General features: G+C 38.1%; 1 protein-coding gene across 1 annotated transcript; it reads left to right on the forward strand.

The window, feature by feature from the left end:
- Nucleotides 1-18,120: 18,120 nt before the first annotated feature.
- On the forward strand, nt 18,121-18,522 carry LOC118982345 (ubiquitin-like). Its single transcript, XM_037039389.1, has one exon. The coding sequence runs from the start codon at nt 18,121-18,123 to the stop codon at nt 18,520-18,522; it is 402 nt and encodes a 133-aa protein (XP_036895284.1).
- The last annotated feature ends 4,309 nt before the right edge of the window (nt 18,523-22,831 follow it).

Raw genomic sequence — 22,831 nt, forward strand, 5'->3', positions numbered from 1 at the left:
ATAAGTTCTGTATAAACTTTGGATATTAATCTTTTATCAGATGTATTGTTGGCAAATACATTCTCCCATTCAGTGGGTTGTCTTTTTCTTTTGATTTAGTTTCCTTTGCTGTGCAAATAGTTTTTTGTTTGATGTAGTCCCAGTTTATTTTTTCTTTTGTTTCCCTTGCCTGAGGAGCTATTTGGTAAAATATTGCTGTGAGCCATGTCCAAGATTTTACTGCCTATGTTTTCTTCTAGGATTTTTATGTTTTCAGGTATAATTTAAGACTGTAATCCATTTTGAATTTATTCTTGTTTCTGTGGTGTAAGAATGTGGTCCAGCTTCATTTTTCTGCATGTATCTGTTCAATTTTCCCAACACCATTTATTGAATAAACTATCTTTAGCCCATTGTCTGTACTTGCTTCCTCTATTGAATATTAATTGACTAAAAAGGTGTAGATTTATTTCTGGGCTCTCTATTCTGTTCCATTGATCTATGTGTCTATTTTATGCTAGTACTATGCTGTTTTGATTACTATGACCTTATAGTATAGTTTGATATTAGGTAGTGTGATTCTTCCAGCTTTGTTCCTCTTTCTCAGGATTGCTGTTATTACATGGGGCCTTTTGTAGTTCCATATAAATTTTTGAAATATTTGTTCTAGTTCTGTGAAATATGTCATTGGAGTCTTGATAGGAATTGCATTAAATCTATAGAAGCTTTGGGTAACTTGGACATTTTAATGATGTTAATTCTTCCTATCCATAAACACATGGTAAGTGCTTCTACTTCTTTGTATCTTCTTCAGTGTCTTATAATTTTACAAGTACAGGTCTTTTACATCTTTGGTTCGATTTAGTCTCATTATTCTTTTTGAAGCAATCACAAATGGGATTGTTTTCTAAATTTCCCTTTCTGAGTGTTCATTATTGGCATATAAAAATGCAAATGATTTCTAGATATTAATTTTATATCCTGCTACTTTGCTGAATTCACTTATTAGTTCTAGTAGTTTCTTGGTGGAATTCTATGTACAATATCATGTCATCTCAAAGACAGTTTTACTTTTTCCTTTCCAATTTGGATACCTTTTATTTTTTTCTGTGTAATCATCACAGTAAATTTTTAAGTGTTGATAAATGACAATAAATTGCGAACATGTGACAACTAATTGCATGTATTTATATAAAGAAGTTTCAGAATGAAAACACATGTGCTTAAAGCACATTTCCTGTGAAGAGTATCACTGATTTTTATAAGACTACAGAGCATACTTGCAGTAGTAAAGATTTTTCTTTTTCTTTTGAGATTTATAAGAACTTCATCAACTGTGTAGATTCCCCAGCTGCGTACAGAATGCAGAGATACCCATATATTTTCGCTAAATGATATAGACGCCTCCCAGGAAATTCAGCTTTAAAGCCAATCCCATTTCCCTTGGAGGTTTTTTAAAAGTTAGAGGTGATTTCCCAAAGGGGAAAAATCTTCCAATAATTGTAGCTGCAAACTCTTAGGAAAACAGTGGATAGCCCACTTGCATGTTACACTAAATATTTGATGACATATAATTAGTCCAATTCAAAAACTCAAAATTTCCTTGTATTTTCCTAATTTTGACCCCAAATCATAATTTCTCTCTTCAACTTACTCATTTTCTTTAAAACAACTTACATTTTTTCCTAATTATTATAATCAACTCTATCATCCTTAATTTCATGTCATTCTTTATTTATTCAATAGAGAGTTACTGGTAGACAAACACAGTGGAGAAATATTGATAAAGAAAAAGTGTCCTACCCTTATGAGCTCACAGTCTATAGAGGAATTCTCCTATAAATATATTGGAATATTTAACTTCCAATTAATACTGAAATCTTGTGTGGTACTTCATAGTATAAAAACATATTCCTATAAATTCTCTTTTAAGCGTGTTGAATACCCAACTCCTTACATATTAGGTAGGTTTGGGTATTTTATGCCTCTAAGACTCAGAGAAGTGAAGTGACCTGCNAAAGAAAAAGTGTCCTACCCTTATGAGCTTACAGTCTATAGAGGAACTCTCCTATAAATATATTGGAATATTTAACTTCCAATTAATACTGAAATCTTGTGTGGTACTTCATAGTATAAAAACATATTCCTATAAATTCTCTTTTAAGCGTGTTGAATACCCAACTCCTTACATATTAGGTAGGTTTGGGTATTTTATGCCTCTAAGACTCAGAGAAGTGAAGTGACCTGCCCAGTCATGGCCATGTTTTTGATGGAGCATGCCAGTTCCAACCCTGTGCTCCTTTCAATATGCTATGCTATGCTATGCCTAGCTGTGGTGGTTAACTTTGTGTCAACTTGACTGGGTCAAGAGATGCCCACATATTTGGTTAAACATTATCTGGATGTGTGAGGGTATCTCTGGAAGAGACTAGCATTTGAATTGGTGGGCTGAATAAAGCAGATGGCTCTTCCCAACATTGATACACATCATCCAATCAGTTGAGGGTCTGAATAGAGCAAAAACAGAGAGGACAGTTGAAATCACTTTGTATGACTGACTAAGCTGAGACACTGATCATTTCCTGCCCTCAACACTCCTAGATCTCAGGCCTTCAGATTCAGACTCATGTCTACAACTTTGGCTTTCCTGATTCTCCAGCTTGTAGACAGCAGCAGCTCATGGGGCTTCTTAGCCTCTGTATTCATGTGAGCCGACATCTTATAATACATATTTTTCTGGATATACATGTCCTATTCATTCTGTTTCTCTAGAGAACTCTGGCTGATACACTAGCAAAGCATTTTATTTGGTTGGTTTTAAAGAGAACTTTGTGTTTCTCTTTTGGTATAGCCCATGTCTAACAGAGCAGTTTCATACCACATCTAGCTGGTAGGTGCTGCTCTAGCTAAAGTCTAAAGATTCTCAACTACATGTCATGGCTCACTGTTATATTCTAGTCAGTTAGTTGAATTGGACCCAATAAAAATATAATGATAATTAATGAAACAGAGTCTAGTTTTCCTCTTTGTAGTGAAAAAAAAGAGAGTTTGTACAAAAATAAAGATAATTTCATATAAACCTACCTAGGCATATAAAACCATATTAGCATTCATCTAATATGAGTGCTAATATCTTCTCTCAATGTAGTATGGCAGAATACATATTGAGAACCATCATATTATATGATAATTCTATCCTTACATCTCTCAGATTTTAGAATGAAAATTATACACCATTAATTTGTTCTACTAGTTCAATGTAGAAAAAACTGAGTTTGTCTCAACACATCCATTTTTACCTTTCTCCCAGTTGTGGTTAAGATGAGATTAGATGTATTCTATGTCTCCACTCAACCCTGCAAAGATGGGCACCATAGCCTTATTCAATCAGAATAAGGTTCTTGGTGAGTGTGACTGATAAAGGATGGCCCAATTAAACCAGAGGTTGTTTGCTTGTAGAGGGAAGGTGTTGTTTTCTCCAGTTTCCCCACCCCCTCACTCCATAACACACAGTTAATATGCATGAGGAAGAATGAAAGGGAAGCCTTCCCTTTCATGCTTCCTCCTCCTTGGTGTTGGGAGCCCTGTGAAAAGCAGGGAAGAAGCCAGTCTAAAGATGACACTGACATGGAGCAGGGCAAATCTGAGCAAATGTAAACCCTGGGCTTGGAGTCTTCCTGGGCTATGCCTGAAGCCCACCCTACCTCTGGACTCTTCTGTTTCTGCATCAATAAATCGCGCTAATTGTTTCATCTTCTATTATTGAGTTTTGGGGTTTTTGCAACCAATATAATTGTTGCTGAAACGATCCACTCAGAATATGTAGTCAGAAATGAAGAAGACCAAAGCTGAGTGCTGTTTATAAATTTTAAATCATCTAAGACAAGATAAAATGTTCCTGTACATTCATTTAAAAAAATGAATGAAAAGGATATAGAAATTATTTACGGATCTTCACAAGTGAAAATTTCAAGAGAATTTTGACTAGGTTCAGCTTTTTAAAAACCAAAAAGAGGATCAACTCTAAGATAACAAGATTCTATGCAGTAGACTTTATTGCTCAGCATTAGCACATCAATCGCACTGAAAAATGAACACTTATGTCCATCTGAGTAGCCTAATCACTGTACAAATTGGTGTTCTTATCAAGCGATTGATTTTCTGCCACCTTTGGGATAATATTCTGCAATAGCTATTCATAAACTAATGCCCTTGCGTACAGTGCTTAGCTTTCTTTTCAGGAGAATCACTCATTAGGTCAAGTAAGATAACTGATCCCTTAAACACTATGATTACATAAAAATTTGGGTCATGGATAAGCCATTGATTAAAAATTGAAGAAAGAAACAAATCACATAAGCATGCAATATTCAAGCTCACTCCACTAGAACATAGTTATAATTTTAATGAACTAAGGGAAGCCAACTTTAATCCCAAACTATCTCTTAGCTACAGAACTGCAAATGATAGCTCTATTGATGAATATATTGCAGATTGTGCTTTGATGACCTGACAAGTTATATGTCATGTGATTCATTGGTGGGAGTCTTTAGGTCATTGTCTGTCCAAAATTCATCTAGGGTCTATAAATTATGCAACTATTAGAAAACTGTAATTCACAATGTCACATCCTCTTCCCCACTTATCAGTCCAAAACTGGACTTGTTCTGTGTACCAGTGTGGCCTCTGTATGTTGAAGAATAGAGACATAAGAGTAGAGACATCCTCTACTCTTTAGTAGTTTTATAGCTGTTTGGCAATAACTCTTTATTCTATCTGAAGAATGAATCTTTTTTTGAATATATTTTATTGATTATACCATTACAGTTGTTCTATTCCCCCCTTCATTCCCCTCCACCCTGCACACCCCTCCCCCCATTTCCCCCGTTTTAGTTCATGTCCACATGTCACAAGTTCTTTAGATTCTATATTTCCCCTACTATTCTTGTCCTACCCCCGTCTATTTTCTACCTGCCGTCTATGCTACTTAGTCTCTGTACCTTCTCTTCCCCTCCTCCTCCCACTCCCCTGTTGCTAACCCTCCAAGTGTTCTTCATTTCTGTGGTTCCACTCCTGATCTAGCTGTCCTCTTGGTTCGCTTTTGTTTTAGGCGTGGTTGTTAATAACTGTGAGTTTGCTGTCCTTTCACTGTTTATATTTTTCATTTTCTTTTTCTTATATAAGTCCCTTTAGCATTTCATATAATAAGGGCTTGGTGATGATGAACTCCTTGAACTTGACCTTACCTGAGAAGCACTTTATCTGTCCTTCCATTCTAAATGAAAGTTTTGCTGGATAAAGCAATCTTGGATGTAGGTCTTTGGATTTCATGACTTGGAATACTTCTTTCCAGCCCCTTCTTGCCTGGAAGGTCTCTTTTGAGAAATCCACTGACAGTCTGATGGGTACTCCTTTGTAGGTGACTGTCCCCTTATCCCTTGCTGCTTCTAGGATTCTCTCCTTCATTTTAGTCTTGGCTAATGTAATTATGATGTGCCTTGGTGTGTTCCTTCTTGGGTCCAACTTCTTTGGGACTCTCTGAGCTTCCTGGATTTCCTGGAAGTCTATTTCCTTTGCCAGACTGGGGAAGTTCTCCTTTATTATTTGTTCAAATAAGTTTTCCACTCGTGGCTGTTTCTTTCCCCCTTCTGGTACCCCTATAATCCGGATGTTGGAACGTTTAAAGATGTCCTGGAGGTTCCTAAGCCTCTCCTCATTTTTTTGAATTCTCATTTCTTCATTCCTTTCTGGTCAGATGTTTTGTTCTTCCTTCTGGTCCATTCCTTTGATTTGAGTCCCAGTTTCCTTTCCATCGCTATTGGTTTCCTGGGCATCTCCCTTCATTTCAATTAGTTTAGCCTTCATATGTTCCTCTAATTTGTGACTATAGTCAACCAGTTCTGTTAGCATCCTGATAAACAGTGTCTTGAATTGTGCTTCTGAGAGGCTGGCAATTTCTCGGTTGCTGAGAGTTATTGGCTCTGGGACTTTGAGTTCTTCTTGAAGAATGAATCTTAAGCTGCAAACCGAGGCAAGAACTTGTGTATTCAGTTAATTCCCATAAGAATATGTAAAATCTTCAATAACAAACATTTTAACAATGGTCTAAACTAAGGGGTACTGGAATCATCATAAATATTCAAAGATAATATTCCCAAATACAATTGTTTTATCTGTTTGAAAGAAGTCAGCATTTCTGTCCAGTGAGATTTTTGTTGGTTCCCAGTATTGTTCCCAGGTTTGAAATTGACTTAGGATAAGTCTTAAATTCTTTGGGCCTTAGTTCCTTTATCTGTAAAATGAAATGTTTAGAATGATGATCACTAGGATTACTTTTGATTTAAAATAACAAAGGAGTAACAGTAGTAACAACAACAAAGCCTCCATCTTGTTAATGACTCTACTATACTTAGTGCTAGAATGTATGATGGTTTCCAGTCTTACCATAACAATATGCATCAGCTCTGTGACTGATATGTTGAAACAGATTGGTCATCCAACATTTTACATTTTGGGGATAGTTTAGAGGCATTAACTCTGGACAAGCAGACTCTCCCATCCTTCTTCATAGATAGGAACAGCAAAAGGATACCATTTGTCCTAATTACTCCTGGAACAGAAGGAAGTGTCCAGGACAATCCAACAAGTAAGTTAAACAGGCAGGTTGCATTTTTAATAGATCACTTTTGGGAAGGCTGTACCTCTTTAGTTGATGATAGCAGTTCTATCCAAGTGGTGAGGTTAAGGAAGAAAGCATTCCAAACAGATTAATGGAAACACATTTGTTGGGTCTATTTATAGTGTCTGTCATTGCCACCAAAGTGAGACCATCCAGAGACTTTTTTTTTTCTGCTAAGGAGTTAGACTTCAGAGCCATTAAGCAGAAGCTTGACTTTAAAGCAGTAACAACATCAAAACCAATACCAATTTCTGAATGAATTGTATTTCTTTAATTACAAAGCACCAACATTCCATTATGAGGGGAAGAGAAAGGGGAAAGAAGGGGTGTTTAAATTGGATTTTATTTTCATATAGGCTCCTGACTTGTTACCCAGTAATTATATTCCTCTAAATTTGTATATATTTTTTATTAACAGTTATTACATTATCTTCCTTAAAAAGTCATCTTTCACTCTTACAGAAGAAACTTCAAGTACAGAATGCATTTTACATTTAAATAAAATCTGTTAATATTATCCAACTTTCTAAAAGTGGAATAGAATTATTCATTCACTCAGCAAGTATTTATTGAGTGCCAACACTGTGCCAAGCATAGTGCTAGGCATTGGAGATGCAGGTGAGTGATATGGGCCAGGTTCCTGTGCTCACTGAGTTTACAGTCTAACAGGAAAGACAGACAATTAAATCAGCAATTCCACTACAGTGTGACAGGGGGCCTTGTAGGTAATGTGTGAGATACAAAGAAGGCACCTCCATCCCAATCTTAAACCAGGAAGGTTTCCCTAAATAAATGACATTTAAACTGAGGACTCTGCCCTGGCTGGTGGAGCTCAGTAGAGTGAGTGCAGGCTGAGAACCAAAGGGTCGCCAGTGTGGTTCCCAGTCAGGGCACATGCCTGGGTTGCAGGCCAGGTCCCTAATTGGGGTCATGTGAGGGGCAACCACACATTGATGTTTCTCTTCTTCTCTTTCTCCTTTCCTTCTCCTTTCTCTAAAAATAAATAAATAAATTATATATATATATAAAAACAAAAACTGAGGACTTTATTTGGGATTTGAGTTCAAGAAATTGTTCAGAGCAGCAGACAGCTAACATAGACACATAATAAAGACAGTGAGTTCCTATTATGTGCCAGGCACTGTTCTATGTGCTTTATATGCTCTATTTCATTTAATTCTTATAAGATGTCTTCAAGTTAAATCTATTATTATTATTATTATTATTATTATTATTATTATAAGGCTGAAGGTTAAAGTGATCAGGTGACTTTTCTAATGTTATATGACTAATAGGTAGCAAAACCAGGATTCCAATACTAGTTTGTTTGACATTGAAGGCGATGATATTTCTAATATCTAGCTGTATAATAGAAAACTTGTAGCTAAAATATGAGAACACAGTTTTAAAGACTAACTCTTTAAAACATTGTAATGGTTGTCAATGGAAAGCGTTACATTAACTTGCCATTAAAGGTGGTGGGCTGACCACACACAATTGTGTCTTCTCCCTTCACTGTACTAACTGACATGTCAGTAAAAAAAAAAAAAAAAAAAAAAAAAACACCTCTCTAGAAACTTACAGTGATCAAAAGAATGGCGTGGTCACCATCATTCATGAACCAAGAATTCCAATGAGTGTTTGGAGAACAAAAAAAAAAGAGTAATGGTCGCTAATGAAACAGGGCAGAGGAAGCTGGAAGCTTATCCAATGCAGAAGAAAATTATGAGGAAAGAGCAGATTTGCCTCCTAGAATGTGGGAGAAGCTCAAGAGTGGAGTGGGAGATTGGAATGGTTGGAAGATCTAGAGCTAGAAATAATGGGGTCATTTGAAAATATGTGTTTGAAACAACTGAACAAATATTTTTTTGCAATGGAGATCACTGCAATCAGAAATCAAACTCCCAAGCAGAAGGCTGGTTGTTATTCGGAGGAGCCGAATGGCTCCAGAGACAAAACAGTCTCTCTTCCTCTCATGAAGGGGATGGCTGTCTGTCTGGTCTGCTTCGAGCAACTGCTGGCTGACAACTAGCCAGATCAGGTTTGAGTTAACTCACTTTTAAATATGAGGAATCAACAAGAACTCTGACATTTGAGAAAATCTTCCCACATAAACAATGGGAAAAATAAGCAAACAAGGGGTACAAAACAGAAATAAAAAGACCAAGGAAAAAAATAGAGACAGTTCAGAGAACAGAAAAGAAGTTAAAAGAAAGAAAAAGAAAACACTCCAACTAGCATCCTTTGAGATACAAAAGAACATATTCCACACATGAAACAAAATTAAGACACATAAAAGAAGAAACAATTGGGAACAAGAAAGAGTTCTTGAGAATTAAAAATGATATTGGCAAAATATTAAATTCAGTAGACAACTTGAAAGATAATACCAAGGAAATGTCCCACAATGCAAAACAAAATGACAAAGACAAAATAAGAAAGAAAGTGAAAAAATCAAAGACTAATCTATGAGGTCCAGAGAAGAAGAAATAAGCAAAGAGTAAACAAATGAAAATCTTCCATAATCAAGGACAACATGAATGTCCAGATTTGAGGGGCTCACTGATTTTTCAGCTCTTCGAATGGGGAAACACCTACACCAAAGAACACATTGTCAATTCCAGAAATTCTTTTTTTTAAATATTTTATTTATTTATCTTTAGAGGGGAAGGAAAGGAGAGAGGAAGAGAAACTTCAGTGTATGGTTGCTTCTCCTGCATCCCCTGCCGGGAACTGGCCTGCAACCCAGGCATGTGCCCTGACTGGGAATCGAACCTCGATCGTCTGGTTCGCAGGCCCGCGCTCAATCCACTGAGCTATGCCAGCCAGGGCCAACTCCAGAAATTCTTGAATGAAGAGATAATTCAAATATCTCCAGAGAGAAAGTACAGATCATTTTCAAAGAAGCAAAAACCAAAATGGCAATGGACTTCTCAACAACATTACTAGCTGCTCAAAGTTCTGAGTGAAAATTAGTTTTTATCTTAAAATTCCATACTCAACCACTCATGTAGAATTTTTTTTAATGCAGTCATGCAAGTCCCCAAAGCTCTGTTTCCGGCATGCCCTTTCTTAGGAGCTTATTGGAAGATGTGTCCAACAAAAAAGGATGTAAACTAAGAAAAAGAAGAGGAACAAGCAAATTCAAAAAATGAAGCTCCAAGAAGACAGCTGTGCAGAGGCCAAGGGCATAACCAGTCCAATTCACAGCAGGAGGAAATGGGACCCTGGTAACAAAAAATGAGGGGCTTGGTATAATGTCTCACTTGAAAATCTCAACATATGAAAATGGGTAAATATGTAGGAGAGGGAAATGATAGAGATTCAAGAAATAAAGCTGTATAAGAAAATAAATGTAATCAAAGCATACATCTTAGCCTTCCAGTAAATAATGAATATGTTAGCAATTTAAATACAAGGTATGATATCACTGTTTTGGGAGGATAGTAGTAAGAGAGGTGTGCATGTGTGTGAGAGAACCATACCCTCATCTGATATGAGTAAGTTAATAGATGATGTCTAAGGTTGGTAGATTAAGAAGCAGCCAAACAGCATATTACTTGGGAATAACTACCAGAAAAGGCAAATAGAAGAGTAATAAGTAATTGCCCCTGGAAGCAGAGCTGGGAAGTAAGGGGGCATGGGACCTAAGGGTATTATTTTGTTTTTATAAGGATGTTAAGGCTATTTGATTTTTTTTAACTATGTGCATGTTACACAAATTGAAAAGTTTATAAAAGGAAAAAATGTTATATGTCAAATCATCTGTTGAGAAGTCACCATATGTTTCTGTTTAAATTTACTAAGTGTCCCTGGTTCTAACACTCAGAATGAGAATCAAAGACAAATACATATTATCAATAAACAATTTCATTTCCTTGCCAACTATTTCATTCTCATGTTGAGTAATTCAATTTACAATATGTCACATAATAAAAAATAAAATATACCTAGTTGTATGTGAATATGTTAAGGACTATTTACCAAACTGGTAATTCTGTGCAACTTGTTCAAACTTAAATTACATAAATAAATTTTCTGAGAAGTTACTCTCATGGAAATTGGAAATCCTTTGCCCTTTTATTCTGTGTTGATTTTTTGGAGGTGATTTAGTATGTTTTATATGGAATTTTTTCCATTTGTTTAAGCAATAAACTTGTTTTCTCCATTCAAAAACAGAGTAATTTTTCCTAGATAGGAAACCAGTTAGAGATATATTCCTGTCATGTATCTTGAGTGAAATATCGCATTCTGCTTTTGATGAAAATAGAGTAAAGCACATAATTATTATTGGATCTGAACTGAAATAATGCTCATTGCCATTCGTGTTTGTTCTAGCATCATCATTCAACTTACCTTGAAATATAAAAAATGCCTGTGGCAAACAGTCTGTGCCTGTTGGCTCTGTTGTTGCTGTGAGGAGCATTTTCATTCGTGATAAAAATGGTGTTGTACTCTTCTTACTAGACCTGTGGCCAAATCTCTCTGTCTCACTAGAGCGGCCTGCACTGACAGGGCACCGTCGGTATCTGAGAGCTCAGGCTCTGGCATCTAACTTGAGTTTGAATGTTGGCCCAGGTACTCACCAGGTATATGATTTGGGACAAATTATTTATTCCTTCTAAATTCCATTTTTCTCCCTTCAAAATAGGGTTAATTATAGCACTAACCCTGGAGTTATGGACAAGATTAAAAACCCATTTCAAGTACAGTCTTTAGTAAAATGCCGTGAGCATAGTAAGTGCTCAATAAATGATTGTTATTATTATTGTTACAAATTTTCAGTAGCACAGTATGGTTGAAAAACGAGGCTAGAGATCAGAAATACTAGATTATCCCCAAGGTTCCTTTCAGCTGTGGCATTCTATAGGGTGTGATTAGGTCCTTAATAGCCATGATTTGCAAGACTCTTTGGTGCATTTTAGTAATACAGAATATAAAATAGTTACTAAGGAGTTATAATGAATATTTACGTGTGAAAAAACACTAGATTAAGCAGAAATATCTGACTAGGAAGTTGACTTTAGGAAGCATGATGATTGCTTATTGAAGGAGGAAGCAATATTATAGAGGACGAGGGGACTTAAAGCAAAGACGATAGGACAAGTAAGTCATTGCGTCATTATTACTGACAACACATTTGCCTAAGAAAATGCAAGCATTTGATGAAGATGCCTCCATTGTATTTTATAAACAGCTTAAAATGTTTCAAATGTATTTTAGTTCAACAATATTGATTATGTTTGACCATTTAGTTTCAAAGTACAGATGCAGCTGTCCTTAATTTTCTGTTGTAGTTTAGTCAGGCTCCAAAGGCACCCTCCATTAGCTCGTTTATTAGTATATTTAAATATCCTCTTGGCTTCATTAAACCTCAAATGGCTTTATTCTCCATTTAGCTGTATTTGTGTTCAACAGATTTGCCAAGTTTCCTTATAAATCTTCCTCCAGCAGATGCTGAGATGCATTTGGCATGGGGTGACTCAGGTTTTGGGTAATGGTCCATGCTTCTTTGACTTTTGTAGCAACCATACCTCTGTGGCCCTCTGCACTCATACACCTCTTCATCTCAGCCAGTAAGGAACTACAGAATAGTCCCAGGTGGACCTGGTCAGATGTTCTCTAGCGATGCCCACCACTGCACATTAACTATCACATTTTGGAGGTAATGGTGGTAGCAGAATATCATGAGCTGCCAACATTAGGATTTTCTTAACTCCTTTCTTCTATTGGCCCTGTAAATCCCCAAGACACTGCCCCAGAAGTGTTAGCTTGGTGCTAACCTTGTCTGATGGTATCATTTTGCTGTTTTGCTTAATGACCTTAATACATGCAATTTAAGTACATAATTTCAATTTCTTTCTCTAAAAACAGGCAAATCAGAGGGAGATCTAACTCCCTAGAATAGTGTGTCAAATAGATCTTTCTGCAATGATGAAAATGTTCTATATCTGTGGTAGTCGCCAGCTACATGTGAATACTGAGCATTAAAAATGTAGGTAGTGTAACTCAGGAAGTGAAATTTTAAATTTTACTCAAGTGAATTTAAAATCCTAAAAAGTCATTGTTCATATGCATACTTACATAATAAATATTATTCTAAAAGATATTTGGCCCCAAGGGAGAGGAATTCAGACTTAACAATGGAAAACTAATTTTTTAAAGGAGTTCTGCCTGGTCTTAGGGACACTGAGCTGATCTTGTAGGCGGCATGATCAGTTTGCTATTTTAGACGCTGGTTTACCTAATGAGTTTGAGAAAGTTCAACGGTGCTCCTGGGGAAGGCCTGGGGAAGCCTGCAGGTGATTATATGCCACAGCTCTGCACCGTACTTACCTATTCTCATGTGTTTAGAACTCACCTCGGTTTTTTCTTGAGTACAATAATTACAATACTAATAAAAACATAGTCTAACACACCCGAGAGTTCTTTAATTTTACTTAAAATCTGGGAAAAAAGGCTTTTTTAAATCCTCATTGTTGTATGCCGGGTGCTTAGAACAATACCTGGCATCCCAGATACCTGGCATCTGCCTAGAACAAATGGCAGGCATCCCATAAATATTTGTTGAGTAAATGAGCAAATTAAAGAGAATGTCTTTTTTTTTAAGCAGTGCTAGTTTCTGGTATCTGTTGATACTTTGCTGTTTCCCTTTTGGCAGGGACTAAGCAAACAGCTAGACAATCATGAGCTTGGCTAGACAACCGAAAACATTACTTCGCCTTGTCTCAGTTCTGCCCAGGCTATCTCCCAGGCATCTGAAGTCTGGTTGCAGTTTGCTAAAAAATGTGTGTGCTTGTTATGTGCAGAGAGATTTTAATCTCAACTGGCATCTTTTCTTTTTGCTTTATAACTAGGTACCAAACCATGTTAAAGACTGGAAGGAATTAGCGACTGTTTTAACATCTGGAGGCAAAAGAGTTCTTAACCAGGGAAAATAAGAAAGTTAGTTCTGGGGTCATTCTTTCTCCTTTCCCTTCCCTGTTCCTTGCTGGGGGTTCTATGGTTAGTTAACAAGTGGAATTTGTTGAGGTAAACCTGACACGTTACATGATTTCCCCTGTATATAACTCAGCAACAGGGAGACATGACTGATCATTTTCCATTTAGCTTAGGAGAATGTTCCACTTGTCACTTGCAATATTTTCAGTGGCTTTCTTCCAGAAGTTCATTCTGCAGATGAGCAATGAGAAGTGTGACAGACTTGAGGAGACAATTGTCAGCGAGAATTACCCAAACTATATCCTCTGGGGACTGAACATAAGGTCGTGTCTGCGAGGAATAGAAACCTGGGGTGATGGGGCCCATGGAGAGTTCTGTGAACCGCGTGAGAGGATTGAGTTAAAGTAACAATTGGTGGTGAAAATACTTCCATTCTGCTGTGGTTAAGTCTGAACCCATAGATTCTTCCAGTCAGAATGTGAATAAAGAGCTGTTTCTGTTTCGAAACAGGCTTTAAGAAGGTAAGTGGACAAGAGAGAGAAGATAATCTTAAAATGCTAATTCTCAAGTGCAGTAACTGTGCAATTCTAAGAGTTAAAACTCAGTTACTGTTCCATTAGCTATATAAAGATAAAACTTTCAAGATTTAACTAATCTGGATACCTTTAGCAGATTATTGTTGCTGAATTGCTGTAGAAAGCACTAGCTGAGATTTTGTTTGCTATAAAGATAGGTGTGGGGGAGGGGCACTCAGAATAATGAGAAGCAAAGTTAAAATCTGCCTCCCTTTTTCTGTTATTCATGTCTGATATTTGGTCAACAAGTTCACTGCAGCCAAGAATGGGCCCAGTCCTATTACAATGGGTGCAGTCCTTAGGCACTTTTTTCTATAGCATGACCCAAGAATCTTCATTTTTAAACTTTATTATGTTTGTTTTTAAAAATAATAACTGTGGAATAATACCATTTAGTAAATTACAGAACCCCTCAGTGTAGTGGTCCGTACATTTTACACATGGATTGCATTTTACATTTTACGTATCCCAGAAAATTCCCTCATGCCTCTCCCAGTCATTACCCCTGCGAAGAATACCATTACTTTTAATGCCTTCAGGAAAGATTAATTTTGCTTATTCCTGAATCTGCATTTTAGTTTAAAAGGAATTCCTACATGCACTGAAATTTGAGAAACAGACTTGAGGTTTTGAACATAAAACAAAATTGAAATCTCTGATCCAGGTCCTTCAAATAAAACAAAGCACAAAATTCATCTGTTTAGATTGATCTATAGTGTGGTGATCACAAATCAATATTTTCCATTTCATCATGAAAGCTCTGCGAGGAAATAAAACACAGCTTTTTGCCTGGACTAACATTAGTGCCAGATATTAGAGTGGTTCACCTGAAGCCTGGAACCATAAATACACGGTAGTGCTTCGCGGCCTCCGACTCCACCTTCATTAGCATGTGTAGGAAATTCAGACTCAGGACATATTTTGTCCTTGTCAGCTGTGGTATATTTTCCTTAGCTATTCTAAATCTGTCATTTTTGGTCTTATGAATAAACTTCATGGTTTAACCTACTCTAATTTTAATGCTGAATGCAGTTTTACTAGGTTGTAGGGTCTTGTACACTTTCCAACGAATTCAAATAAAGTTGTGAATATTAAGATAGGAACTCTTTGCATCCATTTTTTATGATTTACAAATTTTACTTTAGGTTACATTTAAAAAAAAAAATATCACTTTGCTCTTCTTTGGCCACCTGTCCCTATGTTTTTAGCAATGCAATTATTCCCAAGCACTCCCTTTCGACTTTCTGGACCAACTTTTGATGACCTTCTTTGCCTGATAATCTGTTCATCTCTTCTTAGTAGTGACTACTCAATGCATTTAAATCTTCTCTGGACCTTCTGAAAGCACCACTCTAAACCAGTATTTTCTAATTAAATGGACATTTCAACAAGGCTACATGAAGTTTCTTTCATCTCCTATTGTGGGTTGCACTGGACCCAGTCACTCCTGGGAATGGCTGAGGGGGTCAGGATGTTTATGTTTGTCAATGTCTATTAGTGGTCATCCAAATATTTTCATTATGTATAATCCCCATTACCATATTCTACAAAGAAAGTACAGCTTCCATGGCTATCAGTGGTGAGATGGAGTTAAGGAAATTCATCAAATCACAGAAGAGTTCACTCTCACACTTTAACAAAGTCCTGTGATACATACAAATGCTGCAAGTCAGGCCACGGAATCTGTGCCGGCATACTGACAGAGATCAAAAATTTGCACCCACAATTTACATTTTATTCTTACAGTTAAATCCTGTGAAGCGAAACTATCCCTTATGACAGAGATTAGTAATATTAAGCCCATATAACTTATCATATGGAGTACCTAGATTATCTGAATAGATATTTCTATTCACATCTGAAAACCCATTATTTACATTAGGATGCACAAAGTGAACTTGTTTTGCTGTTAATGACACCAGCTTTTTGTACAGTAGCACTGAGCTAAAATGAGGAAAGTTGGTATTAACGACTTTGCTAGAAAGTAAAGTAGACTTTGTATTTTTAAGTGAAAAAACACAGGTGCATTATAAAAGTGTAGAGAATACAGAAAAGTAGAAAGAAAAGAAAAAGCACTAACACTCACCTACTCCTTGAAAACAACCCTTGCCATTGCCATGCATTTCCTTCTAGGCTTGCCCTCCCTGCAGGGTATGGTTCTAATCACTTTGTAGTCTGCTTACCTCATTTGCTATTTTATCACACTACTGCATTTTACTGAAACACTCCATAAACGCAATTTTTCACAATTACATATTCTAGTGTGAATATAACATACTTTAATTTTATTTGTCTAATATTGAACAATTAGCCTGTTTCCAATTTTTACTTCTATAATTTAAACCATCATGAATATCTTTGTTCATAAGACCATTATATTTCTGCTTATTTACTTACAACACATACTTTGAAGAATTAATACAGGTCAAAGGGAATTATCATTTTAAGGGTACATTTTCCCCCAGAATTACACCAAATAGTATCTGTGAGCAGTACATCCTTTCTGTTTGTTTTATTGATCCCATCCTTAAACCCTAACCTTAGCAAGCTCCTGTTTAAAATCCTTATGTATGAAATGAGTTATACCCTCCTCAATATCCAGGCTCATCTAACAAAGAAACCACATGGGAATAGAAGAGAACAAAGAGAAAAAAGGAAGAAAAATAGATGGGAAGAAAGGAAGAAAGGGTGGGGGGGAAGCAGACAGGAAGGGAGGAAGACAGGCATGCAGGACGCAGGACTGTTGTGAAGGAAACTCAACCTGTGTTTCCTCCAGTCTAAAGGACAGCCCTTCACACTAACTAGCTCTTCTCCATCTCCTTTTTCTGATTCATAACTAGGGACTGACATGCATAAAACAGGTTTCAAATCCTCCTTCCTAAATCGCACTCTTAAAAACCCAAAGCTTATAAAAATAGAAATAGATTTTAAAATAGCCCTCTTTCTCCTGTTGTCAGGGTACATGCATTTTCATGCGTATCATCTCATTTGAGTCTTCAGTCAATTACTGTGAAATAGATATTATTACCCCAAATTTACAAATAAAAAAACACCAATCTCAGGTTAAGCATCTTTCCTGTGTTGCATAGGAAATGGTAGGTCTAGGTCTCAGGTTAATGACTCTAATTTTACTCTGCTCCAAGCTTTCTGTGGCCTCTCGATTTCTATTAACTTTTCTGATTTCTCATGCCAGCGTTGCCCTGGCATTCTTGGATCTTTGCCTGGACTTTGCTTCTTCAGTCTGGGCTTCTTGCCTAGTTACTTCAAACTGCTACTGCCCACATCTCAATCTGTCAATTTGCCAGCTTTGTATTAAATAGTGTATTTATTTAAGAAAACTTCCTTTTGATGTATTTGAGACAACAAGGAGACTTTATTAGAATATCTGGTGGAGATACTTTCTCCTTAAAGGTAACCTCTGGCTTCCTGTTCACTTAAAGGTCTGACCTGTCCCTCTGCCGGTGGTCTCGTCTGCACCCCCATCGCCATCCTGGGGGCAGGAGAGCAGGCGTTCCCACACCAATCCAACTGTTATAACCTGGTGGGGAAAGCTTCTAACTGTTCATCTACCTCCTGTCTTATCTTCTTGGACACAGGGAGTATATGTCCCATATGACTGAGTTCTGGCCATTGGAATGCGAGTGGAAGTCCTATGTGCCACTTCCATGCCTGAAAAAGTCTTAAATGTGCAAGCAATCCTTCACACTCATTTTCCCTTCCCTGGCTTGAAACAGACCTTTGAAGCCACATACTGGAGATGGTAGAGTTGCAGATGGAAAGAACCTGGGAGCTTGAAAGAAAGCCAGCTGTTGACAAGGAAAACCCATTTAGGATTTTACATGAGCAAGAAATAAACGTTTTTGTTAGTTCCATTATACATTTTCAGAGCTTATATGTTTCACCAGTTCACCTACTCTAGTTTTTCCAGTCTGTCATCTGCAGGAGATGCAGATTGTAGTGAAAACTCTTATGGGGAAGACCATCACTCTCGAGGTTGAACCCTTGGATAAAATAGAAAATTTAAAGGCCAAGATCCAGGATAGAGAAGGAATTCCTCCTGATCAACAAAGACTGATCTTTGCTGGCAAGCAACTGGAAGGTGGACGTACTTTGTCTGAGTACCGCATTCAAAAGAAGTCCACTCTTCATCTTGTGTTGAGACTTTGTGGTGCTAAGAAAAGGAGGAAGTCTTATGCCACTCTGAAGAAGAATAAGCACAAGGGAAAGAGGGCTAAGCTTCCTGTCCTGAAATACCACAAAGTGGACGAGAATGGCAAAATCAGTTGCCCTCGTCAGGAGTGCCCTTCAGATAAGTGCGGTGCCAGAGTCTGGTGGCCCACCTTCTGACAGACGTTCTCACCGCAAATGTCTGACCCAGAGCTTCAACAAATTGAAGGACAGGTCCTTTTATACAGGTTAATAAAAGACATGAACTAACAAAAAATGTTTAAGAGATGTTTAATTGCTAATTAAGGTGGACCTCTTTGGTGTTGTGGTTTGACTACACAGCAGAATTAAAGACATTCACTTAAAGTGGGAATTTTCAAAAAGAGTTGCTGTGTGAGATTGCACATGTTTATGTATGTGATCAAATACTTTTTAGGATCTAGGAGCCTTACTGTTGTTGCAAGCTTTGAATCTATAAAATAAAACCTGTTTGCTGCTTTGCTTTTTAAAATGGCATAGTTGCATTGTATTTAACAGAATATCACCGCAAGGTTGGAAGGCAGCAAATCCTTGTGAGAGTAGAGTCTCCTAATCCAGTTCGCATCAGCATTCCCATGGCAATGCAGCAATCTCCAAGGAAACCCATGTGGCCATCAATAGGTAGGACTACTAAGGCAGAAGGGCCCAGCTCCCTCTTCATATTTTTAACTGCCAGCACTGGAGTGTCATGAACCTGGCGGCTGTTGGAGATGTGAAGGATTAATTAAGAGACCTGGGTGACTTATGTGATACATGCAGGATTTATGGGGGTGTGAGAAGGACAAAAGGAAAATTTCTTCAGTGTTTAAATCCAGTAGATTATAGGATTCAGGGATGTAATGCAAATAAGGGTCAGAGGAGGACGTTTTTTCTGAGAAGAAGAAAATGTGTTCCCCTTTGGTGGTGGTGATCTCGAGGCCAGCAGCCTTCTTGTTCGGTGATTAAGTGAGTACCTTCTTCTCTCCTCTCCTTAGGCCCATCCATCCTGGTATCTGTCCTTAGCCAAAATTCCCTCGTTTCCGCCTTTGATGTGTGTTTTAACATATCACTGAGTGACCCTGCATGCATTTCCAAGTATGACTATTTTTTGGAAATGCCTTAACAGAAACTAAATTTTTTTTTAAAAAGTGAAAGGAAAAGCCAAATATCATCTATTTGTATTTTATTTAATTCCATCCTTTCTTAAACAAATTAAAAAGCTCTAATCAAATATCTGCCTGGTTCTTAGGCTGAGGCATAATCTCTATGATGTCTTCTTTGTTGCTTGGGCCATAATTTATTTTTGTATTTATTAGTTTTACCAGTGAGGCTGCCCCACTAAGAACAACCTCGAACACCACTGACTAAAGAACACCTAACAGAGATTTATCAGAGTAATCCCCCCATCACTTTAGTTGTGAAAAGAAACAAACCCCTGCGGCTCAGGAGAAATGAAAATTTTATTTTAAAAGTAATTTTAGTTTCTTAAGTTACAGATCTAAATATTTCTGAGACGTCCCCACTCTGAGCTTCTTATCTTCTTTAGCAACATTTACCTTTGATCCTCTTCAGTAGCCCCATTCCCCAGGTCACATCCTGAACCACCGTTACCTGAAACAGCTTAAATAGCTCTTCTGATCACAGCCTTCCTCCTTCCAAAATCCCACCCCATTGCTCCCGGTACATCTTATTTCTAAGTTCACTGAAATTTCCAAGGCTCTGACTACCTTAATTTTCTTGCAGATTTTTATCCATGCCCCAACCCTATCCAAATTCCTTCCAATCCAGCCTAGATTTTATGGCACATCATTTCAACAAATTTCTTATCAGAATCAATTCCCCTATGGTCCAATCCTAATTAAAGACCTTTCTTAAACCTATCATTTGCCCTCTGTAATCCTATGGCCAGACTTCTGACAACTAATACAGCCATCATACTAAAAATATACTGCTTCTCATCTCAGCTAAGCTCCTGGGGCCACTAAGCCACCCTTTGGTTGGGTGTTTTTTCCACTTCCTTCAGCGGCAGTCCCTCACAGCCATCATTCTCTCTAGACATGATATCCCTCTTCTCCCTCAAAAGACATTTCCTCACAGTTCATGGCGTAGGTGCGGGGAGGGAGGTAGGGGAGGAGGACACCTATCTGGGAAGATCTTTCTCACACTCCTTTCCCTACAGAGATACACTCATCTGAAAGTGTGCCATCTTTTTCTGGTGTCCTAGAGAAAGAAGTTTCTACCCAAGTCTGGTCCCTGCATCTGTTCTTTAGATCCTATCTGCTCTCAATTACTCAAGGTCTTTATATCGCTGATTATTTATTCTCTTTCCTGCATCATCAACTTCTCAACTGGATCCTTCAGCACCATGTAATTATGTTGAAGTTCCTTCCACCTCAGTGAAGAGCTTACCCTTGACCCATACTTACTCCCTTCCTTCTCAGTCATCCTTCATGTAAGAGCGGGTTGTACTTCCTTTCTCTACATCTTTCTTTGCATCCCTCAATCTTTTGCAATTTGCTGCTACTTCCACAATAATGAAATTACTCTTACTAAGATAATTTCAATGACTACTCTGGAGTTTATACATTTAAAAGCCAGTTTTTCAGTTTTTCATTCTCTCTCTTGGCATCCCTGCACTATTCAATGCTCCTGGCCAATCTCACCCTCTTCAAGTGATCTCTCCTGGATTCGAAAATAATATTTCCCTTGTTTCGCCTCTCGCCTTTCTAACTAGTCCTTCTCATTCTGCTTCCTGGACTCTTCTTCCTATACATACCAAAAGAAGTTGTGAAACAATACCAAAGAGAATTCTGTGTTTGATCCTCCTCTATTCTCCCTCTTTGTACACTTAGTGAGTTACTTGGATCTGAATTCCGCTGCCCTCAACTCCTGCCCAGGGGACTCCGGTGTAATGCCGGATCTGGGAGCCACTGACCTGCAAGACGAAGTCCTTACTCTTCAACACAATCTCAAGGTCCTTCATGACCTGGTTTCTGGGCACCTCTCCAGTTTCCTCTAGTCTTTCACCTCGGTCCGCCCCATGCCGAAGAAGAAGGAGGAGGAGGCAGAGGAGGAGAGAAAAATGAAGAACATAAGCAGCTATTATTATTGAGCGTTTGCCATGTACAGTGTAGTCAAGTGCTTAAGAGCTCAAACTTGAAGCCAGAAATTCTAAGGTCAAATCCTGGATCTGGCACATAGTAGCTATGGAACCATGAGCTGATTGAAAATACCCCTTTGTGCCTCAGCACCCTCATTTGTAAAAGGGAAGTTGTAATAATAATAGCTCCCTCATAGTACTGGGACTATCTGGGAAATGAATAGAACTGTGGCTGGCATGGAGTAAGTATCCAACAAATGTTGATCAATCATGGTCACTGTATCAGGTAGTTTGCAAATGATGGTTTATCCCAAGATTGAATGACACAATGAGTACCACCTCCCAAGGTAGAAGTCAGAAACTTGTTTTTCCCAGGCTCCCTCTAAGATAGGCTTGTGATAAAGACATTATACAGGATTTTGATTCCAAAGAGAGCAATGCAAGGGCTTAGGCACCATGAGGAATGGACAGTGGAATGGAAGTTTTTTTATGAGGATGGACAGTGGAAGGTACTTGGTTTTAAACAGTAGAGGAGATTTTGGTATTTAACGTATAGTGTCAGCAGTGCCCAGCGTGGGGTCTGTGCCCAAAGGTGGTAAGAGGCCTTTGCTAGAGCAGCCCCTCAGTATAGTGTGGGTTTAACCTGGCCAAGTATGCTGCAAGCCCAACTTCAGAGCCCTCTCAGAGGCTGTGGACTATACAGAATACCCTTCAATGACTTACTTCTGCTTAAACTCAATACAGTGGAATCTTAAACTCAATACAGTGGAATCTACAGTGTGTGTATATGTGTATATATATATGTATATGCACACAGACACACATTCATTTTTAGATGGCTTATGTTGCTTCTAAAACTAAATTCTACAGTGAAGAATTGCCTGTGAAAAATTGACCGTCTTTGCTTTGTATCACTGGGGGTTACACTCTTGACATCTCTATTTCCCAGACTCCCTTGCTGTGTGGCTGCAGCCTAGTCCTGTCAATGGGAGGCGCAGGCAGGACACATAAAGTGGCAGGAAAGGATAAGCCCCTTTTCGCTGTCTGTTCTGGCAGCGTCCTGGGAAACAACAGCAGCAGCAGTAAGTGCACGTGGGCTGCTCTGAGCTGCCTGATGCAGAAGATGGTTTCGGGGGTGGTAGGAGCAGTGTGAGTTCTGGCGGCCTTTGTTTTGGTCCTACAGGAAGCCATGATGGGGCAGGTGGCAATCATCTCCTGGGCTCCTGGTTTTCCACAGGGTCGTGACTGTTGTGATCCTCATGGCCCTGCAGCATCCATGGGTGCTCGCGCAATCCTAGCTACCGTTAGATGGGCTCCGGGTAACAGCATTTCCTCCTTTGTTCCCATACCAAATATGGAAGTGGCTTCGTG

This window comes from Sturnira hondurensis, unplaced genomic scaffold, assembly GCF_014824575.4.
Source record: "Sturnira hondurensis isolate 20B ecotype Veracruz unplaced genomic scaffold, ASM1482457v3 Scaffold0025370, whole genome shotgun sequence".
NCBI classification, from domain to species: Eukaryota; Metazoa; Chordata; class Mammalia; order Chiroptera; family Phyllostomidae; genus Sturnira; species Sturnira hondurensis.

What these genes read in the sequence shown, in the direction of transcription:
- LOC118982345 (XM_037039389.1), top strand. Translation starts at nt 18,121, where the DNA reads ATGCAGATTGTAGTGAAAACTCTTATGGGGAAGACCATCACTCTCGAG.